The 23701-nt window shown below is 38.6% G+C and overlaps 2 protein-coding genes across 8 annotated transcripts in view; one reads left to right on the top strand and one right to left on the bottom strand.

The window, feature by feature from the left end:
• The window catches only part of LOC127578636 (ninjurin-2-like), a 223742-nt gene that overhangs the window by 3381 nt on the left and 196660 nt on the right, over positions 1 to 23701 (top strand). The gene's annotated exons all lie outside the window — the stretch shown is intronic.
• The window catches only part of wnk1b (WNK lysine deficient protein kinase 1b), a 138967-nt gene that overhangs the window by 103707 nt on the left and 11559 nt on the right, over positions 1 to 23701 (bottom strand). For all 6 annotated transcript variants that reach the window (XM_052030822.1, XM_052030827.1, XM_052030823.1 and 3 more), the window contains exons 2-4: positions 10440 to 10612; positions 4590 to 4810; positions 3367 to 3524 (exon numbers count right to left, since the gene is read on the bottom strand). In XM_052030822.1, the coding sequence (XP_051886782.1) occupies positions 3367 to 3524; positions 4590 to 4810; positions 10440 to 10612 (552 nt within the window). The remainder of the gene's footprint in view (positions 1 to 3366; positions 3525 to 4589; positions 4811 to 10439; positions 10613 to 23701) is intronic.

Here is a 23701-nt window from a genome sequence, read left to right as displayed (position 1 = left end):
TCCATTAAGTACAACTAGGATCACCTAAATAGTTTTAATTAACTTCAAATAATATGATTGATAATAAAGAAAAGTGTAACATTAAAATAATTAAAGCAGCCATTTAGTTAATAGATAAATACTACTTCATCACTGTATTCCCCTCAGCACCAAGTTCAATAACTAGATTTATGATTGAGTAGGAGTTCAGGAAAATGTTTTCATCTGAAAAAATGGTGAGTCTGAAACTTGGTGCTCTAAAGGACGGTTGAGGAGAAAGCCCTCACTATGTTTTCAAAGTATCTGGATGAACACCTGATACATTACAACCCAAGGCTGCACTCAGGGAATTGGATATGGGGATTAGTCGCAAAATCTTTCAGCTGGCACAATGGGCCGATTACTTGTGTGCTGAAATTTATAAGATTTATCTATGGAATACAAATAACCTTTTGGCAATACATTTTTCCATTGGCAGGACTTGAGTTACTTGGTTATGTCCATTAATATTCCATTCTAACTACTATATTTTGATTTGCTATGGAATAATTTTGCTTTGTTCTTGATCAATGAGTGAATTTCCAAAATGAATTGTTTTACAAAATCAAAGTTCGATAATATCATTCCAGATTAAGGTTAACAGATGTAGTTTTATTTTTCTAGATATGAACCATTGTTGCTGAACAACAAAAATTAATAATAATGTTGGATTCCATTAATTAGGAAACATGGATCAGTTCATCTTCCTTAAATATGGGATGTAATGATGTAGAAAAAATATTAATTTAACTATTGAGGGCCACGTGCAACTACTTTAACCTACGTGACACATCTTGTCTGTGTTCTTCACTTGATATGATTTCTTTCTGATAACAGTCATTCCCAAAGTTAATCTTCAAAATGTGATCAGAACATAAATGCTGAACAATCTGAGCTGACCTTCACTTAATGCAAACACCAATGCCAAGACTTAACCATGTTTTCCCATGGAATTCCAGTACTGTGTAGACTAAAATCTACAGCAGCAGCTTCAAAACTGCTGTCATGTTGATGAATGCCTATGCTGCACTGGTAAACTCCTCATGGAGTCCAACAAGATGGAATGAACTTGCACTAGTTTACCAGATCTCAGGGTAGGAAATCTGACAGCTGAGCCTGCACCAAGTTAAACCTGCCTTAAGCACAGCAACCTCCATTCGAATGAATGAGAGGCATCATCTTCTGGGGGGAAAAATGTTGTAATTATTTAAAGCTTTTTATTTTTAGTGTTGTGAATGTGATTTTTAGTGTATTAAACTAACAGTATTTCTCACATTTTATACAATCCAAGTGTTATTGAAGATTTGTAGCTACCAAAGGCACTTATAAACATACCGACCACTTTGATAGATGGTTAGCTGGGAAGCTGAAGGGGACAAGCAAGAATGAGGCCTCAACAGCTGCCAAAACTGTTCTTCATGTTCAGCAGGCTGCCTACACAAAGGCAGCTCCTGAACTGCACAGAAGCCACACTAAAATCTGGAAACTGCCCTCAGTGGAAGACTGCATGGGGACTTTTTAATACAATTGGCTCAAGGCTAAGTTGATAAATAGATGCAGCTCTCTCGTTAAGTTATTAAACTATTGAGGTAAAATTTCAGTTAACGACAACTTCTATTCAGAGTATCTTTAACAGAGAAGCATCCCAGTTAACAAGAACTTGTATTCAGAATATCTTTAACAGAAGTACCTTTTCAGACAGAAACTGAATCAAATAGCAGATAATAGGATCACAAGCTGAAAACTTTATCCAGGAGGTTAGAAGATTTGAGGATCTTAAGAGGAAAGAGATTGAGGGAAATGAAATTGATTAAGATACAAGTGCCATTAATGAGATGAAGGAAGCACAAGATGACAGTATCAATGGATATTTATATTGTGGTTGGAGGGTTGCAGTGCCAAGCAATGACCATCTCCTATAAGAGTCTAACCACATACACTAACTACATACACTTGACATTCAACAGCCTTACCCTTGCACAGCATCCTGCCATTAAAATCCTGGAGTTCACAATTCAGCAGAAACTCAACTGAACCAACTAAATAATGTGGCTATAGGTGCAGGTCAGAGGCTGGTGTCCGGTGGCAAATGATTTAATCTTCTGAGCATGATGAAGTAGTGGCAACTTGCTTAAATGAGTACAGTGCCAAAAGAAGCTTGCCACCATCCAGGACAAAGCGGCCCACATGATTAGGCACCCCAGCAGCCACCCTAAACATTCATTTCTTCCAGCACCAAGTCCCTGGCTACAATCTGCACCATCTAGAAATAGTACTGCAGTTACTCACGCAGCACCATCCAAACCCGCAGCCTCTACTTTCAAGGATAAGGGCAACAGGTGCATGGGAATGGCATCACCTGCAGGTTTCTCTACAAATCACGCTTAGAAATGCATCATTGGTTCTTCAGTATCACTGGGCCCCAAGTCCTAGAACTCACTTCCTACCAGCGCTGAGGGGGTACCTTCACCAGAAGGACTGCAGCAGTTCAAGGTGGAAGCTCAATGACAATTAGGGTAGGACAATAAATACTGGCCTTGCCAGTGATGCCAAAAACTAAAAATAAAATGCTAAGGAAGATTATAGAGCTGGAGGCAGGACAAGATCACATCATTCAGAACACTAGTGGAAAGTAAATTTAAACCAAATTTATCTGGCAGAAAACAAAGATAGGATCATTATCCAGGCTGCAAAAATTCTTAACTTTGTAATCATGCGGGCCACGGGTGATGCACAAGTATGATATGGTGAAGACGAAGTTTAGGATATGTTTAATGAACTGTTGGAGGCTTGCCAGACAAGAAATATAGTTTTATTCAGAAATGTATCATTCGCTCTGGAATGCACTCATTAATACGGGAAAAAAATCAAGTCCTTCAAAGATTCTACTTTTGATTTCCCTCCATTGGCATCATCTCCCTCCAAGGTCTTTCAAAATCAAAAAAGTATGCAAGCAACTTGCCATTATGTGGTATACACAAGCAACCTTGTCCATTTACTTTTATTCCCTTGCAAATCTTGAAAACTTAACCCAATTCAACAACTTAATGTAATATTTGATATTAAAACTCATCAAGTAAAACACTTTAGTTATTTCAGTATTATCTAATTCAAATGTTGTTCTTTACAAAGGAACAAAGTCAGAGTGTAACATCAAAGTCAAGGACAAGGTACATTTTCCCACACTAATGATTAAAATTGGAAACAATTCAGCTGTATTCATTAGAAATGCATTATTATCCTTAATTAAAAACTACTGTTCATCATATTGTGTCGAAGTAATTAAAAACTTAAAATGCAGCATTAGTGCGAGGTAGCTAAATCACCACAAACTGATCATGTACTTACGCTAGTTACTCTACGATAGATCTGAGCAGCATTCTGACATTCCGAATATGGATATTCTGACGTTGCCATCTCTAGCATACACATCCCAAAAGCGTAAACATCAACTGATTCGTCATATTTTTCTTCATACATCTCAGGAGCCATGAACTCAGGGGTACCTTAAATTAAAAGAATGTTTCAGACTCTAACAGACTCAGTGAGTAGAGGCTGTCGGTACTCACCGATGAAGACGGCGATGATGACGATGACCTGTGGGGGAAGACAAAGTGGAGGCGAAGGAGAGCCCTTCTCAGTTACTCAGCAACATACCAACACAAAAGTTTTCATCTGCAAGGCATCCAGAATGGAGGACTGAACCAAGTTGATCTAACTGAGAGTTACTATGAATGAGTATTCTGGAGCCACTAATCCAGAAAGTAAACTTCTCAAATTTTAAAAGTTCTTGTTAGCTTGAATAACTTTGTGCAGAATAGTTACCTCTTTTTTCTGCTTCACAAAATAATGGAGAAACAATGGCCAAGCCAGAGTGCAACTTGCTTTTTTTTAAGAAAATATACCACTCAATAAAAATCATTCTTACTTTGGTGTGATAGCCAACTTAAATTGCAAAGTGTAACATGAACAACAGTTAAAATATGCCTGTTTCACTTGCAGATTATTCAGATTCCATAAACTGAAATGAAACCCATCAGCACATTGAGAAAAACAGTTAAGATAGCAAATCTGACCAATTATGCTTCTTACATTTATCAGAAATGAAATTGCCTTGCAAATGAGAACTACTGTATGAACACAAATTTAAACTTTCAATAATCTTAATCTACGAATCATCAGAAAGGCAACTCACCACAGCTTTTTCTATAGCACTTACCGTTCAACTGCAGTATGTTTACGTCTACTGCAGCTGGGGAAAGTAGATGTCCTACAGTTGAAAACACTTGGAATACAGAAAATTGAGTAAAGAGGGCTCAGCAGGGCAACCAGACCAAAAATATGCCACAGAACATAATACCCTGAGATTGCTTCAGTTTATCTGCAGCTATCGTTCAGAACATTATTAAAAAGTGGATGAATATAAAAGTAACAAACAGTAGATTTCCTGATTTTTAATCAATGCAGTCACCTTTATCAAAGTCACTTCAGAAAACCCATTTTGCTTTTGCTATTATATTCCAAAACCACCACAAACAAAAGAAAACTTCACTTGATAACAGTTAACTTACCTATTACACTTTTTGCAAATGATGCCCTTTTTAATGTAGCAAGGCCAAGATCGCCAACTTTAACTGATCCAGTAGGGCCTGTAATGAAGATGTTGTCACACTTCAAATCTCTGTGGATGATAGGTGGGGTGCGAGTATGAAGAAAATGGAGACCCTTCAAGATTTGACGGCACCAGCTTCGAAGCACCTTGATTTTCATCACCTTAAACCTTTTCAAATAACTGAAATGAAAGGAGAGAGGATACTGATATCTAAAGAAATTGCTACAGTAAATAAGCTGAACAAATATTTTGTTTCTTATAATTTAGTTTTATGTTAGAATTCCAGACCAAGTGCACCCCCATGCACTGATTAAACAGTATTTTGATAGCATCTTAACATCTTGTTAACAACATCTTGTGAAGAAAACCTCCACATGGACTTGAATGCACAGCAGTTCTTAAACCAGTGGTAGGGACATACTGAAAATATCAATAAATGACCTTGGAACCATATCTGGCTTTTGCATTGTTTTCTTAAATGCATACCCCACAATACACCATTGAAAAAAAATACTAACTAGCATCTTCACTTCTGGATTTAAATTCAATCCAATAACCTGCACTTATGTAATTCCAAATTGTTTAATTTGAGCACTCTCAAAAAATTATCAAAACACCTTACGGACAGATTCAAGACTCAAAGAGGCAGGTTTTTAAGTGCCTTAAGGAATTTGCTCCAAAAAGGTACAGTTCTCTTCTTTTTACACCATTTTTACACATCAAAGCCAAAAACAAAGCTTCTTTGTTTCACGCTTTAGAAAATCGTCCCTTGCAAATGTTCTCAGAACTGAAGTAGCTAATTTTGAGCCTCTTGGAATAAGGTTGCCAATTTGATGCAAATTATGGCTGATTTTATATTGTGGGTTCACAAACCCCATGTTGAAGCTGCCAGATGTCATCACAAACACTGCTTTTGCAGCCATCAAGGGATAAATCTGCTGGACTCAAACCAAAATTAGAGGTAAAAAGTATGACCATGCATTTGTTATTAATCCAATAACTTAATGAAAGAAAGTTTGTGGAGGGAAAATTGCATCACACTGTCAAATTATATACAATTCAACCAAACTATACAGATGCAGTGCACATGGATATTTTGTTACTGATCAGAAAAAGCCACTAAATCATGCGATTGAGCAATCCACAAGAGGGCACCATGGAGGTCTTCAAAAATTTTGCACAAACACCCCAATCTTCATTGACATTGAATAAACTACAAGACTAGTGCAAGTGGGAGTCTAAAATTTTGCTGGATTTAGTTAAAATGAGTGAGACTTAATGATACTTTCAAAGATTTGGCCTAATTTGATGCATCTCTCTGCTGAAATAATTATGATTCTCTATAATTAGTTTGAATTGTTGACCTCATAATGCACACTCTAGATTGCCCTGATCTTGACTGTCCGACAACGTTGGTTAAAGCATATACTCCCTTTCTTGTGAGAAATATAACAACTGGCTTTATTCTGTACTTAGCTAAACCTGCCCATGTACTTTTTTTGTCAATGCACATTTCCATTCAAGTGAGTCTCAAAAACTTCTTCTAAACAAAATCAACTGATGCGCTGACATAGAAAACTAAAGGAAAAGCCCATGTGATCCAAGGTAAAGTTGCAATTGAGACTGAAAATTGACTCAATACCAGTAAAGGGTAAAACCAACAGAAATTTTAGTGAATAAAGAGCAGTATGATTTGACCAAGATCGGTACTAACCCTTTGATTTTCAAGATATAAATAAATGATTGAACTTAAGTGTAGCAACTGCAATTAAGAATTTGGCCATTACATTGCAACTCGCAGTGTGATACGAGAGGAATGAAAACTTTTAAGCTATAGGAAGCTGATGAACTGGTTAGGTGGGCACAAAAGTGGCAAATGGAGTTAAATTCTCAGATGTAATAATGCATTCAAGGAGGAGAAACCAGGCAAAGCAATGTAGAATAAATGATGGATACTAAGCTGTCCAGAACAACACAAGGATTTTGAAGTACATATTCAGAAATTCTGAAGCTAATGGGACAGTAGATAACGTGGTTAAGGCAGCATACGGGATAATTGCCTTTAATAGACTCTGCTGGATAAACTAAATTTTTTATTTGTATCACAAGATTTAATTCCAATATACATAAACAGGATGAAAAGAATAACATCACTTGGAGAAGTCCGAATTAATAAAGAGAGGGAGCACTGATTTGTTAAAGGCAAACAATTTTTGACTAACCCATTTGAGCTTTTTTGATAATACAGGGTAGATGAGTGTAATGCATATAGAGCTTTTGATAACAACAAAGAAAATGATGCAAGTACTCAGCAGTTCAAGCAGCATCCATCAGGAGACCAAGTCAACATTTTTGGTCAAGGGCTTTTCATCAGGGAGTATCTGTGACAGTGTGCAGACTAAAGGTTTTAAAGTAAATTTTACTTAGACAACATCAGTTAAAGACAGAAAAGAAAGAAGCAAATTGAAATAAAGGTTTAGCCATGTGTGGAAAGGGAAAAAAGGGTGGTTCCATTTAAAAATCACAACCACGAGGCTACAACATTCCTGATGGTAGATGGGGGTGCTGTTCCTTAAGCTTATGTGGAGCATCAATGTAGAAGGCTAAAGACAAAAGTTGGAGTGAGAGTGGGATAGAGAATTCAAATTACAATCAACTGGATACACAAGATTACCCTTCTTGATTGAACAGAAATATTATGCAAGGTGGTCACCCATTCTGCATTTGGTTCCTCCAAACTAGAGAAGACCACATTGTGAATACTGAATGCTGTACAGCGAATTGCAAGAAGTGCAAGTGAATTAATGCTTAACGTGGAAGGACTGTCTGCATCACTGGATGCTGGGCAGGAAAGCAGTATAAGGACAGCTATTGCATCTCCCACAGTTATCTAAGTGTTCAAGGAGGAGGTTGATGCCGACGGACGACCGGAGAGTAGTGGAGAAACAGTTTGGAATGCTGAAAAAGGGACGAATGTGGAATCCCATTAGAAGCAATGGAAATTAAAGAGGATAATCCATTCAATGTGGAGGTCTGTGAAGAAGTAGAAGGCAAGAATAGGGTTCCCCTTATCCTTGCTCTGGCTGGGAGAAGAGAGGATGAAAGCAGAATTGCAGGAAATAGAAGGGATTTGTTTTCAAGCCCTGCTAGCTGTATGGTGTTGGGGGTGGGAAGGGTGGAAATCCATGGTTAAAGAGAAAAGGTACTAGTGTGATCATCATCAGGTCAGATATGACAGAAGCAGAGAAACAGAACAGAAACAGATTAAGGGGTGGGGGGGGTAAAAAAAGTTTAATTTAGGTAGATATGGAAGCTGCTGAACATATAAAGGATATTGGTAGCTAACCTTTCCTCTAAGATAGAATTAGTGATGTCAAGAATCATGAAATGAGACCAGGGTGGAAACCAACAAAGGCAATTAAATTTTCTAGTGCTATACAAGCAAAGGAAGTAGCACCAATACAGTTATGAATTTAAAAGGAGAAAAAGAGTTAAGAAAGGGGCTGAATAGGACTGAAACAAGGACAGTTCCAGGCATCCGAGAAAAAGACAGACATAGTTCAAGCCCATGCAAGTTCAAAAACTATGCCTTTGATTTGGAGAAAGGGAGTGAAGTTGATGGAAAAGTTGTTTAATATAAGAAACTGTTCAGCCTAGTAGAGTAGTAATGGAAAGGGACAAGCTGGGCCTCAGTTCAAGGGAAAGTGAAACAACCCTCAAATTCCAGGATGGGGCAGATGGAGAGGAGACAGGGCAAGCAGATGGGGTGGATGAGGCACAGTGAGGACCTACCTTTATTAAAAATGAATAATTACTGGGCTTGTACAAAATTTAACCCAGGCTCTAGTAGAATCAGGGGATGAAATAGCATTGATTCAGATTTCATTTTCAAATTCTCTTTGACTACATAACAAGTTGTCAGAAGTCTGCAAGATGGCAAATGTGCTGCTGTTATTTCAAAGAGAGTTTAAAGGCAACAGTTGGTGCAATTAATAAAGCTTGCATGGAATTTTTACATTCTCCCCATGACTATGTGGGTTTCTAGCAACATCTCAAATACTAGTGAAAACTAATCCTTGCTGTAGGCAAGTGGCAAAAAAAGGTTGATGATGGGAGGTTGGACAAGGTTGGACAAGAGAGAAAAAGTTGTAGGACTGCAGGGAAATAAGTAGAGGGAGAATAAGAAAGACGAATGAGAGCAAGCATGGAAACAATGGGCTAGGTGGCCTTGTTCTGTGCCGTAATAAAAAAAACAGGCTGAATAACCAGTTGTTCTGCCAAATATCTTGAGCAAATTAATGGAAGCATTCTGATAAGTAATACACGTTATCATTCAAAAAGGCAAAATGTCTTTAAGGTAGGAAAATTTCTGATTCATTTTCTTTTGAGGAATTAATAAGGAAGGGCTGACAAAAGCAGTGTATCTGATGTGGTCTGCACAGATTTTTAGCAAGTCATTTAGCAGACTGATCAAGGCAAGATAAATCTACGAGTTCCAAAGGCAAGAGACAAAGCGAATTAAAAAAAACAGCCCAGTTGGAAAAAGCAAAAGGAAAACATTCATGGAAGTTTTAGTCACTGGGAAGTCGTACGCAGCAGGGTTCAGTTTTGAGCCTCTTGGTTTTGGTGATATATTTATTGAACTGGACTTAAACACAAGGACAATGATGCAAATGTTTGCCAATGATACCAAAACTAACAGTGTACTCAACAGTGCAGAATAAATTTCTGGGCTGCAAGAACATATCAATAGATTGATTAGTTGGGTAAGAAGTGGCAAATGAGATAGTACTGTTAAGATAGACTGATAAGGATTTTAGATGTGCTTTGTTGCAGTATTTCAAATGCACATATAGCCAGGTCACCTGTAAAAAAAAGCATCCATCCATCCCATGGTTATTCAAAAACAAAATTTCAATGTTCAACTACACCAATTTTAACTTGCCCCATTTGCCTTTGAAAACGTGCATAAAATTGCAAATAAATAGAGCAAGTACATACAGGTAGTTCTGTTATAACGCAAGAGTTACAGTCCTAAGAAACCTCGTGTTATATAAAGTTATAGCAGAACCGGCTGCAGTTGCCTTCAAAGCACAGATTTCAGCAGGTTTCCCCAGATCTCAACTGCATGAATGCAGCCAGTGTAATGCAAAGTGTTTCCTAAATCATCAAAACGCATTATAACCAACTCACATTATGGAAATGCATTGGAGCAGAACTACCTGTATATTTAAAAGGTCAACAGCAAAGTAATGCACAATGGATCAGTCAATATCAGAAACACGTGGAGTCAGAGGTATATAGCATGGAAACAGGCTCATCGGCCCTACACATTCATGCCGACCAACTTGTCTACCTGAGCTAGTGCCACTTGCCCATATCTTTTGAAACCTTTCCTATCCATGTCTCTTTTAAATCTTGTAATTGTACCCACCTCTACAGCTTCCTCTGGAAGCTCATTCAATATACTCACCACCCTCTGTCCGGAAAAGCTGCCCTTGGGTCCCCTTTAAATCTTTCCCCTTTCACCCTGAATCTATGCCCTCTAGTTTTAAACTTCCCTACCCTGGGAAAAAGACTGACCATTCACCTTATCTATGCCCCTCATGATTTTATACACCTCTATAAAAAGGTCCATTTTGATGTCAAATATCCCTCATCACAACTGACTTAAGAATGCTGTGCATTTCCAGTTTTCAAATGTTCTTTTTTGACATGAGCTGTGCATATAAGTCAAATAGTCAAACAGTCAAACACATGAGAATCAGAAAAGCAAATAATTCAGTTTAAATTACTTAACTGCACTTACGTTTTCAGAGTACCCGACGTCATCAATTCTGTCACCAGCACGATACATTTCTTTCCTTTCAACGTTGATTCCCAAGAATCATAAAATCTGACTATATTTGGATGCTGCAAGCCCTTCAACATTTCAGCTTCTTCTTTAAACCTTTGCCTTTCTGATTTTGACAACTTTCGGTCCTGTTAATTGCAAGAAAGCATTCAGAAAGACTGTTTCAAAAGCATATCAGTACATCTGAAAGCAGATATGTAAACACGTCTCTTTCCAATTTGCTCTTATAGTGTTTCTTGTTCTTGAGAGGTGGTTTTATTATCCAGATCCTAACACTTACAAATGAGTAGATTTGCTTACTAATAAAGCACATGGGCAATGCAACAAATACTCGCTGGGCAAACAGACACATTGAACAAACTACAGCACGAAACAAAATTATGGTAGTGCAGTTTGAGTAGGCACATTTCCTCTGGCAACTAAGATCATCACCATCAATGGAGTAGCCTATATAATTAAGGGAACACTAGCTGTGAATGTAGCGGATATAGTTAGCAAGTTTGTTGATGGCATGAAAATTGGTGTTGCTGATGAAGAGGGTAGTTTTAAGCTACAAGACAATATTAAAATCAGTAAATAAGTTGGACAGAGCAATGGCAGGTGGAATTTAATCCTGATAAGTATGAGATGATGCACTTTGGGAGAACTAACAAGGGTTGGACGTGAACAGTGAAGAGTAGAACTCCAGGGAGTACTGAGAAACAAAGGAGCCATGGTGTACACGTCCAAGGAACCCCTGAAGGTGGCAGCACAGGTAGATACAGTGGTGAAAAAGTCATACAGGATATTTGCTTTCGTTGGCAAGGGCAAAGAAATAAGAGCAGGGAGGTTTTGGTACAACTTTATAAAACATGGGTTAGTCACAGCTGGAGTACAGTGTGTAGTTCCAGTTGCCACATTAGAGGAAGGACATGATTGTTCTGAAAAGAGTGTAGAAGAGATTCACCAGGATGTTGCCTGGGATAATAAATCAAGGAAAATAAACTGAAGTATTCTTCAAACTTCTCAGAAAAAATATGCATTTTCGATAAACAACACTCCACTGGCTTTCTAACTGGTCACAAAGACATTTTGAATTGCACAATACATAGAAAATGTTATTTAATATAAAATGGTGTTAATTCAAAATAGCATGGAGAAGCATTATAGTGAACAGGCAGTTCATTTTTATATGAAAAATTACTTCAGAATTGTCAGCTTGCCACACCCAAGAATAGAATTTATTATTTTAATCCAAAGATAACAATATAATCCTGGAAGACTGTTTCTAATCCCATTACCTGCGACATCAAAAGCAGTTCTAGAATAGCAGTTGCGCCATTCTTCTCTGCTATACCATCCAAACACCACCATTAATCACCTACCCCAAAAAAAAACAATAATTCTTAAAAAGGCATAAAGTTCATATACTTCAAAAACAGGAAGAGTATTCCATCAATTAGGAAATGACCAGACACCCCCCTAGGGTAGGCAAAAAGTTCACCTAACTGTATTCTCTAACCTTAGTTTTGGTGTGCTACTTTGATACCTTTTTTATCTGCCAAAAATTTAAACATTTTTGGGGTTAAAAAGCTAAACTTCTTTAATTGAATTAACTCACAAACAATAATTTTGTTCAATTATATTTCAGATTAGTGATGAGCACATTTTTAACCTTTGAGGGATGCCATTTAAAACCCAATTTGTGTTAAGAAACTAGGTTATTTTAGGTCAATTTCTATACTAAGCCAAAATAATATTTTAATTTAGTAACTGCATTTTATTTGGTGAAAAAGTTTCATTTGTAATTACATTCAGGTAGCAAAATTCCATTAAGAGCTATACATATACTATTTAAAGACTTTAAACAAAGTTGGAGAAATGTCAAAAAAAGAAAAAAAAAACATGCAGGAAATGCAAAATAAAAGCTAAAAATACTGGCAATGCAACAGAGAGCAAAACAACATTTCAGATCAACAACCTTCCATTAGAACAGCATTGATGAAAGGGAGGGAGTGTTTCTTCTCTCCATGGATGCTAAGTGACCCGCTGACTATCAAGCATTTTCTGCTCTTCTATGTAAAACTGTTCCTAACAACATTTTAATTGGCCCTCGATCATTCCCATTGGTGAGACTCAATTCAAGCAGACATTTTTAATGACATAAAATGCAACTGCACATTGGGGAACTGTGTCTAATGATTTATGGTATGTGCAGGAGATTAGCTTTACTTACTTGATGCATTCACTAAAAGGTGACAAATCAAATCGAACTTTTTTGGAAATGCCCAAATTAATAAGATACTTTCCACTACACAGTATTTATTTGCATAATGTTGATACTTGGCACATACATTTTAAATCTTTGCATATTTTCTTTAGATAACCTTGAAAAGAATGCTTCATAACCCCTAGAAGTTACACTTCAGTTTACAAATGTTTCCCATTTACCAAGTTCTTGTTATTCATGGGGGCAAAGGCACAGACCTCCCACAGATAACAAAACAAAAACCCCACAGGTATCACCAAGGTCCTCTCCTTTGTACCCTACCAGCCCCTCCCACCCCAATAAACATAAATATGCCCTATAAAAAAGGTCCTAAATACATTACCACACATTAAAATGCCTCAAAAGGAAATGATAACAAACTACTTCCATTGAGTCTTACAAGCAGCGATGGGATTTGAAATCATAAGGTGCAAGTATGCAGCTGTCTATTAGAACATTGCACAGGAAGAAGCCTCTTGAAACAAGGGGTCTAGAAACTGTTCATGGTATTTATGCAGACAAAGACTGCTTCCTCAACATATAGATATCATTGTTACAAATAATTCGATTTGGGGTCTGAGACCAAACTCACAAGAATGCAAACAGAAACTCAGCAGACAACAAGCATAAAACATTTTATTAAAATCATTAAGAATATAAACACTGAAAATCAAAGTAGAAACACCTATGGACAAGATGTCAGTTTTAAACAATATGTTAATTCTAGTAGAACAAAGTAACTACCTTCTCTTTCTTTGTTGTTACCTCTGTAATACATCTCCAATTAATGTTTGTAAAGGTACCTACAGACAAAAGAATGGCAAACCACAAAAGGAAAAAACCTTGCAATCATATAGGTGCAAGGCAAGATAGGTCCTAACCAACATGGTTTTGTGAAGGGAAGATCCTGCCTCACCAACCTATTGGAGTTTTTTGAAGAAATCACAGGTAGGATGGATAAGGGAGAGGCAGTAGATGTTGTGTATTTAGACTTTCAAAAGGCCTTTGACAAGGTGCTGCATAAGAGACTGATTAATAAGATGAGAGGTCATGGAATTACAGGTAGGATAACAGAATGGGTGGAGCATTGGCTGGTTGGCAGAAAGTAAAGGGTGGGAATAAAAGGATCTCATTCTGGTTGGTTACTGGTTACTAGTGGTGTTCCGCAGGGGTCGGTGTTGGGGCCGCTTCTCTTTACCTTGTACAGTAACGATTTGGACGATGGAATAAATGGTTTCGTGGCTAAGTTTGCAGATGAAGCCAAGATAAGCCAAGATAGGTGGAAGAGTAGAGAGTATTGAGGAGAAAGGAAGGTTGCAGAGAGACCTAGATAGTTTAGGAGAATGGGCAAGGAAATGGCAGATGAGATTCAATGTTGAGAAATGTGCAGTTGTACACTTTGGAAACAGAAATAAGCGGGCAGATTATTATCTAGGAGAGAAAATTCAAAGTACAGAAGTACAAAGGGACTTGGGGATACTCATGCAGGATACCTTAAAGGTTAACCACCAGGTCGGATTGGTGGTAAAGAAAGCGAATGCTATGTTGGCATTCATTTCGAGAGGTATAGTGTATAAAAGTAAGGAAGTGTTGATGAGGCTCTACGGGGCACTAGTGAGGCCTCATTTGGAATACTGTGCACAGTTTTGGGCCCCATATCTTAGGAAAGATGTGCTGATGTTGGAGAGGGTTCGGAGGGGATTTACAAGGATGATTCCCGGAATGAAAGGGCTAACGTATGATGAGCGTTTGTCGGTTCTTGGACTGTACTCACTGGAGTACAGAAGAATGAGAGGGGACCTCAGAGACATTTAAGATGTTGAAAGGACTGGACAGAGTAGATGTGGCTAGGCTGTTTCCCTTGGTGGGTGAGTCCAGGACCAGAGGGCACAATCTTAGAATTAGAGGGTACAGGTTTAAAACAGATGAGGAGAAATTTCTTTAGCCAGAGGGTGGTGAATTTGTGGAATTCCTTGCCAGGTACAGCAGTGGAGGCCAGATCATTGGAGGCGTTTAAGGATGAGATAGACATATATCTAAATAGTCGGGGTATCAAGGGATATGGGGATAAGGCCAGAAATTGGGGTTAGAATAGTGTGGGGTTTTTTTTCACCTGCCCCCCCCCACCCCCCAATTTCTCATTTCTTTTTCCCCTTTTCCTTGGAGCAGATTCAATGGGCCGAATGGCCTACTTCTGCTCCCTTGTCTTGTGATCGGAACCAGAACAACCTCAGGATCTGAGTGTTTCACACTAAAAAAAAAATGCATTAATATGCAGCATAGCATTCACACTTGTACACAAAAATACCCACACACAAAAGCGAGGTAAATGACAAACTAGCAATGCTGGTGAGGGAGTTCCAAAAACTGCACATTCCCTAGCTGCAGCAAAGCCATGTCAACCTGGATTATTTGAAGTTCGAAATGATTTTTGAATGCTTAGCCTTTAATTAGGCAAAGAGTCCAACCAGGTGAATCTAGAGGATAAATACTGAAATATATAGCACATCACTGATACTGCAGACTAGTATGAGAGACATGAGAAAGGAACTGGCCAAAGTTGATTGGAGGGGGATCCCAGCAGGGATGACGGTAGAACAGCAATGGCAGGAGTTTTTGGGAGTAATTCAGAAGACACAGGATCAGTTCATCCCAAAGCAGCAGCAGCATTCTAAAAGGGAGGATGAGGCAACTCTGGCTGACAAGGGAAGTCAAAGACAGCACAAAAGCAAAAGAGGGCATACAATATTGTTAAAAAAAGTGGGAAGCTACAGGATTGGGAAGCTTTTAAAAACTAACAGAAGGCAAGTAAAAAAGCAATATGGGGAGAAAAGATAAAATATGAAGGCAAGCTAGCCAATAATATATAAAAAAAAGAGGATACCAAAAGTTTTTTCAGATATATAAAGAGGAAGAGTGAGCATCAGACTGTTGGAAAGTGATGCTGGAGAGGTAGTAATGGGAAACAAAAGGCAAATGAACTAAGTATTTTGTGTCAATCTTCACTGTGGAAGACACCAGCAAAACGCCAGAAATTCAAGAGTCAGAGGGCAGAAGTGAGTGTAGTCACTATTACTACGGAGAAGGTGCTTGGGAAGCTGAAAGGTCTGAAGGTGGATAAGTCACCTGGACAAGATGAAGACCCCAGGGTTCTGAAAGAGGTGATGAGATTGTGGAGGCATCGGTAATAATCAAGAATCACTAGATTCAGGAATGGTTTGCAAGGACTGGGAAAAAAAAATCGCTAAAGTCACTCCACTCTAAGGAAGGGAGGCAATTAAGGAAATTATACACCTGTTAGCCTGACTTCAGTGGTTGGTAAGATGTTCGAGTCCATTATTAAGGATGAAGTTTCAGGATACTTGGAAGCACATAGAAGGCCAAAGTCAGCATGGTTTCCATAAGGGGAGACCTTGCCTGACAAATCTGTTGGAATTCTTTGAGGAAGAAGTAACAGGCAGGACAAAGGAGAGTCAGCGGATGTTGTTTACTTGGATTTTCAGAAGACTTTTTACAAGGTGCCGCACATGGAGGCTGCTAAACAAGACAGGAGCCCATGGTATTACAGGAAAGGTACTAGCATGGATAGAAGATTGGCTGACTGGCAGAAGGCAAAGAGTGGGAATAAAGCGGGCCTTTTCTGATTGGCTGCCGGTGACTAGTGGTGTTCCACAAGGGTCAGTGTTGGGTCCGCTACTTTTCACGTTATAGGTTAATGATCTAGATGACGGAATTGATAGCTTTGTGGCCAAGTTTGCGGATGATACAAAGATAGATGGAGGGGCACGTAGTGTTGAGGAAGCAGGGAGTCTGCAGAAGGACTTGGACAGGTTGGGAGAATGGGCAAAGAAGTGGCAGATGCAATACAGCATAGGGAAGTGTATGGTCATGCACTTTAGTAGAAGGAATAAAAGGAGTTTCTAAACAGGGAGCAAATTCAGAAAGCAGAGGTGCAAAGAGACTTGAGAGTCCTGGTGCAGGATTCCCTAAAAGTTAACTTGCAGGTTGAGTCGTAGTGAGGAAGGCAAATGCAATGTTAGCATTCATTTCAACAGGACTAGAATATAAAAGCAAGAATGTAATGCTGAGGCTTTATAACGCATTGGTCAGACCACATTTGGAGTATCGTGAGCAGTTCTGGGCCTCATATCTAAGGAAGGATGTGCTGGCGTTGGAGAGGGTTCAGAAGAGGTTTTCAAGAATGACCCTGAGAATGAAAGGGTTAATTATGAGGAGTGTTTGATGGCTCTTGGCTGGAGCTTAGAAGGATTGGGGAGGGGGGGGGGGGGGAGAATCTCATTGAAACCTACCAAATATTGAAAGGTCTGGATAGAGTGGACATGGAGAGGATGGTTTCCAGTAACAGGAGAGTCTAGGACCAGAGGGCACAGCCTCAGAATAGAAGGATGTCCCTTTAGAACAGAGATGAGGAGGAATTTCTTGAGCCAGAGGGTGGTGAATCTGTGGAATTCATTGCCACAGATGACTGTGGAGGCCACGTCATTGGGTATATTTAAAGTAGAGGTTGATAGGTTCTTGATTAGCAAGGGCATCAAAGATTATGGGGAGAAGGCAGGCAAATGGGGTTGAGAGGGAAAAGAAAAAATCAGCCATGATCAAATGGCAGAGTAGACTCGATGGGTCAATTAACCTAATTCTGCTCCCATGTCTTGCAGTTTTGGCACTCACTTTTATACCTTTTCAATGAAACACCCCTTTCCCTTGATAAGCTATACCATTTCCCCAGCTGGCAAACTGTAAAAGTGGGCAAAGCTCAAATTAACATGGTCTATGCACACACATAATTCTAGCACAGAATGCAACTTGTACTATGCTCAAATACCTCATGGACAAGTGAACTTGATTGAGGCAAATTGACAAAGCATTAACAATACATAACATTGGAATTTTTATGATTGCATAAATATCCAGAAGAGCAACCTGATGCTGCAACAGACCTCGGAGCTAACAAGTTATAATCCCAAGGAGTAGCGCAAATCTTTGGAACTACCACCTTTCAATGGAATGCTATAGGCGAGATAAAGATTCTATCTGAAGAATACCTTTTAGTTCTGGCTATAATTCTTTTTGTCACCAGCATTAGTTAGTTTTGTCACTTAGCTCACCATTCACAGCTGCCACTTGAAAATCATCAACTGGAAAAAATACCAGCTGCTCAATGCATCTTTAGCCTCCCTGATAACAAGCACAAGTTTAGTTGTAATTTACCTTTACTTGTCCTCTATTAGAAGAGAAGGGAATATTCTATAGAAGGGAAAATCCAATTTCCATATACTGAATGAAATGGGTCCGTTTAAATGGGAACAATTTACCAAAGCAACTTCTATCATTTATTTTGCTCATTTTCATGTCACTGAAGAGTACCTGTCCTCCACTTGGGAATGCATTGATTACACATTGCAATGCATAATGAGAGTATTCTCACAGACTGAACTCATACAGAGGGCGATAACACGATATCAAAGTCAAGAATTTGTACAGCAAAGGGATTCAGCAGAAAGGGGAAGGAGATGCTGCTAAGTACCGCCAATAGCTCTGGCAGTTTGTGACACCAAGCACAAAATATTAAATTTTATCTACTGCTTAATTCAAGTACACGTGACCCCAGCATTACAGCTCAAAAGGTGTTTGACCTGAAACATTACCACAAAAAAAAGTGTTAATATTTCAGGTAAAAGACTCTTTGTCAAAACCTGAAACAACTTTCTCTTTCCAGATGCTATCTGACCTGCTAAGTGTTTCCAGAATTTTCTGATTTTAACACCTGGAATGGGCACGTTGTCTTACAAAGAAAGGTTAGATAGGCTAGGCTTGAACCCATTGGAGTTTAGAAGAGCGAGAGGGTAGTTTATTGAAACAAAGATCCTGAGCAGACTTAACAAATTGGATGTGGAAAAGATATTTCCTCTTGTGGAAGAATCTAGAACCAGGAACCACTGTTGAAAAATAAGGCTCACCTGCTTAGGACAGAAATGAGGCAAAAGTTTCTGACACATTTTAAGCTATTCAATTTGCTCACCCTCTCATTTTATTAGCAATTTCTCATAGTCTTGTTTTGTGATTTTGCAAAATAGATTGCCAATGATTTTTCTCCTTATTTTTGATTATAAATTCACCATCACTGTTTTACTGAACAACCATGCAGAAAGGGAAAGGATTATATTTAACCAAAATTATAGACCAATTGGAGGATTTAATAGCAAATCTTTTGTGGCCTTGCTCACACTGAAATAAAGGATACAATATCTCATACTAGATAACATTATCTCTAATAACTCAGTGTTTCTGATAATGTGGAACTGTATTTTAATTAAAGTATCAAATGTGATATGATTCATGGAAATTATAACACATTTGATAGAATATGCACTTAAATGTTACAGCTTTTCAAAGCATGCAGGACATACTAAACAGAATTGCAGCCTTGAAGGAAAGATGCAGGAAGGTAGCTTGCAATCCAATTTAATCCACTTTCAAAAATAGCACATCTTTGGGTGGCACAGTCATGGGAGTGGGTTCCAGGGCCTAAATTGTATTGTGACTATCAAAAGGTGGCAATGGTGGTGGGACTTGACCTTGGGGATACATATGGAGGGTGAGTGAATACAGAGGAATCTCAAATTTGGAACAGTAGTGGAGGAGAGAGTAGAGGGTCAGGGCTGGGATACATGGTCAAAATATGAAAAGCAGTAATAAAGAGTTCTAGAGCAAAGGGCTGGCTGGCTAAGTGCATCGGAAAAGTGACGATTAAAAGTCTTAGATCATAGTTAGCCTTTTGGTGCCAAAGACGTGGGAGGGAACTGCATGGACTATGACAAATGGAGAAACAGAAATATTGGTAAGTATGAGATTTCATATTTAATTGTCTGAGAGAGCTGGGGGCATGCTTAAAAAGTTTCTCCTTCACCTTCTGTTACATAGACAGGACTCATAATTTTCTTTACTTAAAATATACCACTGTGTACTTCAACCACCTGAAAAAAAGCTACAAGATCAATGGTGGAAAAGTTATTGCTGGTCACCAAACCACCCAAACAAGCAGATGAGTTCCAGTGTCTTTCAGTCTATAAATTTAAAGTGAAAATCTGCTTTAAATACCAATTGCCAGTGCATCAGGAAACAGACACATTTGGCCTAGCCTCCTCTTATTTTCAAGGAAAAAGATCACTGAGGTCCACTAAATTGATGGAAGAATAAAGGACCAAAGACATCTGCTCTTTGCAAACTATAAAACAAACAAAATGCAAAAAAAAAATGCATTCTAAATTGAAGACTTTCTGCTCAATCTACAATCCATTGAAAACTTAAGACTTTAAATTATTGCTTCATCTCAGTGCAAGAAATGTAATGCAACAAGGTTGTGTAAATTATGAGGCCAGCAAAACAAAGCCGAGCAAACAGCTTTTGTGTAGCCATTTACAAACTGCATACATTTTACTCAAAGCATTAAACTAAATAAGAAAATAGCATTGCTCAAATGCATTAGATCAATAGGATCTGAGTTTTAGATGACTGATAATCCATTGAATCAAGTGCGAGTTGACACCATATAGAAAACTTAATTTTAGGAAAATGGGTGCAGTAAAACAAATACTGGCCTTCTGGTACCAAAGCTCAATTTCAGTGTGGACTACTAACATAAAAGCTTCCTTTCTCTCGACTGAAGGAAGATACTTTTGGGAATAGTCCATAGTACAAATTGCTTTGAATTAACAACTGGCAACATTTCTTCAACTGGACTATAGTTATCTGATGTGACCAATGACAGACAAGCAAGGAGCACTCTTCTGAGACCAAAGAAATATTTCACTCCATGTGTGGCTTACTATTCCCCAACTTGAACACCCTTAACATTTCAATGGTGTTGCTAACAAATGCCTCTTTTTCCATAATTATTGTTAGCCTCATTGCCATGCCATGTTCAATTCAAGAACATTTTTCAAATTTTATTCGTGTTAAGCAAAACTACATTTTATTTCTTTGACAACATCATTTTCCCTCATCCAATCACAAACATTTCCATTCTGCCCCACTTTCACATACACTTTTAGTCTTCCAGCCTTTTTCACCATCTCCATGCCACCAACCATCACTTCCACAAACTAAAGGGATTGGTTAGAAGCCTATAAACATTTTGAAAGCTACAAGTGGCATATGTACAGCAAAATAAACACAAAATCTAAATTTTGCATGACTGACACTTACTGCTGACAAGGATGGAGTATAGAACAATTGAAATCTATTGGGAACAGGAAGTTGTCAAAATGACAGACAGCATCACAGGTATTATGGATAGAAGTGGGAAAGGTCTGGACAAGGGGAGAAAGAAAAGCCAGGGTAAGATTAAATTGTCAGGCAAAAGCAAGAACAATGGATCTACAAGGACAGTCCTGCTTGTGAAAATTGGGGAGGAGGCAGAAGCAAGCAGTACAGAGTTGGGGAGGTGGGGAGCGTGTTGGTATTTGGACAAAGCAAGTGCAGTTGAAGGATTTTCTGCAAGCCTGGTATATGTCAGTTGCACTGTGAAGTACAAATAAATACAGTAGCTTCATGCAAAGATCAGATTTACATCCTTCTTTGCCTCTATCCCTCACGAGGATGATCCAAGAGCCCTTCAATTTTTCCTTGAACAGAAGCCTTCAAGGAAAGTCTTCCTAGTTTCCTTCCACCATCATTCTCCCTCACTTGGCTGAACTTGTTCTTACATTGAACAACTTCTCTTTCAACACCACTCACTTTCACTATTAACCTGAAATGGCAACTGTTTCTCCCCTCAATGATGCTACCTTCCCTGCCAAATGTTATAACTTCAAAATTCCAGTTTAGAACATAGAACATTACATCACAGTACAGGTCCTTCGGCCCACAATGTTGTGCTGAAATCTATCCAACCCTTCCCTCCCACATAGCCATCCATTTCTCTATCATTCATGTGGCTAAGAGTCTCTTAAATGTCCCTAATGTATCTGCCTCCACCACCTCTGCCAGCAGTGCATTCCACACACCCACCGTGCTGTGTAAAAAAAACTTGCCTCTTACATTCCCCCGTACCTTCCTCCAATTACCTTAAAATTATGCCCCTTCACGTGAGCCATTTTCACCCTAGTAAAAAGTCTCCGACTGTCCACTTGATCTATGCCTCTTAGCATCTTGTACACCTCTATCAAGTCATCTCTCATCCTCCTCCTCTCCAAAGAGAAAAGCCCTAGCTCGCTCAACCTATCCTCATAGGACATGCTCTCCAATCCAGGCAGTATCCTGGTAAATCTCCTCTGCACCCTCTTAGAATTTCAGTTAACCCTTGACTGGGACTCTCAGGTTGCTTGTAACAAAGAAAACTGGTTCCAAAAATGAAAAAGGCAATCTTTGAAAACTATTTACATAAACTCTGATATACATTTTCCTGATTTAAAGATGTTTTCCAACAGCCCTTTCAATGCAACAGTTGCACAAATACCTGGAACTTAAGAACCTATGCTCCAATCAACATCACTAAAACAACTTATCCATTGCCATTTCTGAGCGCTTCATGCACAAATTAGCTGCCTACTGTGACTACACTTCAAAAAATGGGATTTCATCCTCAAATCATCTTGAGCATGGTTGATTTTTCTAAATTAGCACTGCTAATGCAAAGTCAGACATAAAATCCTGTGATCGCAACGCCACCTACCAATGCCTTTGGAATGTTAAAGCACAAAACCCAAATGATTCCCAAACTTATTGTGTAAAAGCCACCCTCTGTAATACTTGGCAAAATATACACCCAGCACCGACCCCCCCCCCACCAACCCAAAAGAAACTTAATGATATTATGTTACTCTCTTTAAGGAGCTGGGGCATCAGCAGCCTACAGCTGGGGCAGCTAACACAGCAAGTATATCTTTATTTTGATTTAATGAATTTTGAAACAAAATTACCCAATATCATTAAAACCTCACAGATCCCCTGTATTCTCTGGTACTACTCCATGAGGGGAAATCACATAGGACAGGGTGGGAACTGTGGTCTAGCTAAAAGGCAGCAATAATTATTAATGGCCAGTGCTGATAATATTAATATTAGTTTTGCTTTATTAGCTATAATCCATTACACCTAAGATTTACCAGTCTGCAGCAAAGATATCAACAGTTCACACCAAAAACAATCCAAAGCGAACACCATCCATGACAAACCAGCTTGCTCAATTAGGTCTGACCCACCACCCTAAACATTCACAACTTCCATGCAAAACCATGGCTGCAATATGCACAGTGCATAAAATGCACTGGAGTTGCTTGTCTAAATAACTCCAACAGCACTCCCAAACCTGCAACCTTTACCACCATGGAAAGCTAAGGTAGCAGGCAAATGGGATACCACCAACTACGGTTTCTCACCAAATCACACACCATCTACTTAGAAACATTGCCAATCCTTCATTACTGTGTGTGAATCCAAGAAGTCTCTTCCCACCAGCATAATGGGAGCAATTTGTCAGATTATTGTCTTTCATGCTGGACACCAAAGTGATCGATTGCATAACTGTAATTGCATTGATTGTAATTGCTTAAGAACCATTTCCAAATTATGTTATCTGAATTGCCAAAATGTTTTTATTAGCACCCTAATAAACGGTTCTTATAGGGTGGGCACCAACTTCCATGGGCACCCCCGAATAAAAATAAACATACCAACTACTTAAGAATATTGCACAAACATCATTTCGTAGAATTAGTATCCAACTTGCTTAGCAACATAATGATAGATAAAAATAAAGGTAATCTAATTTTAATTCACCCAAAATACAAACTTAAATTCCTTCCTTGTGTGTTATTTTCATCTCCATGACCTTGCCCAAACACTAATCCATAGCATTTAAAGAATCTTTTTTTCAAGTGTTGACCAGTTTTAACTTGAGCTCTCAATTGAGTAAACCCAGCAGGCCTTACAGTTAGTCCAGAAATAT

The sequence above is a fragment of the Pristis pectinata genome, chromosome 15 (assembly GCF_009764475.1).
Source record: "Pristis pectinata isolate sPriPec2 chromosome 15, sPriPec2.1.pri, whole genome shotgun sequence".
Taxonomy (NCBI): Eukaryota; Metazoa; Chordata; class Chondrichthyes; order Rhinopristiformes; family Pristidae; genus Pristis; species Pristis pectinata.
Note: the sequence above shows the minus strand (reverse complement) of the source record. Positions and strands in the feature narration are given on the sequence as shown.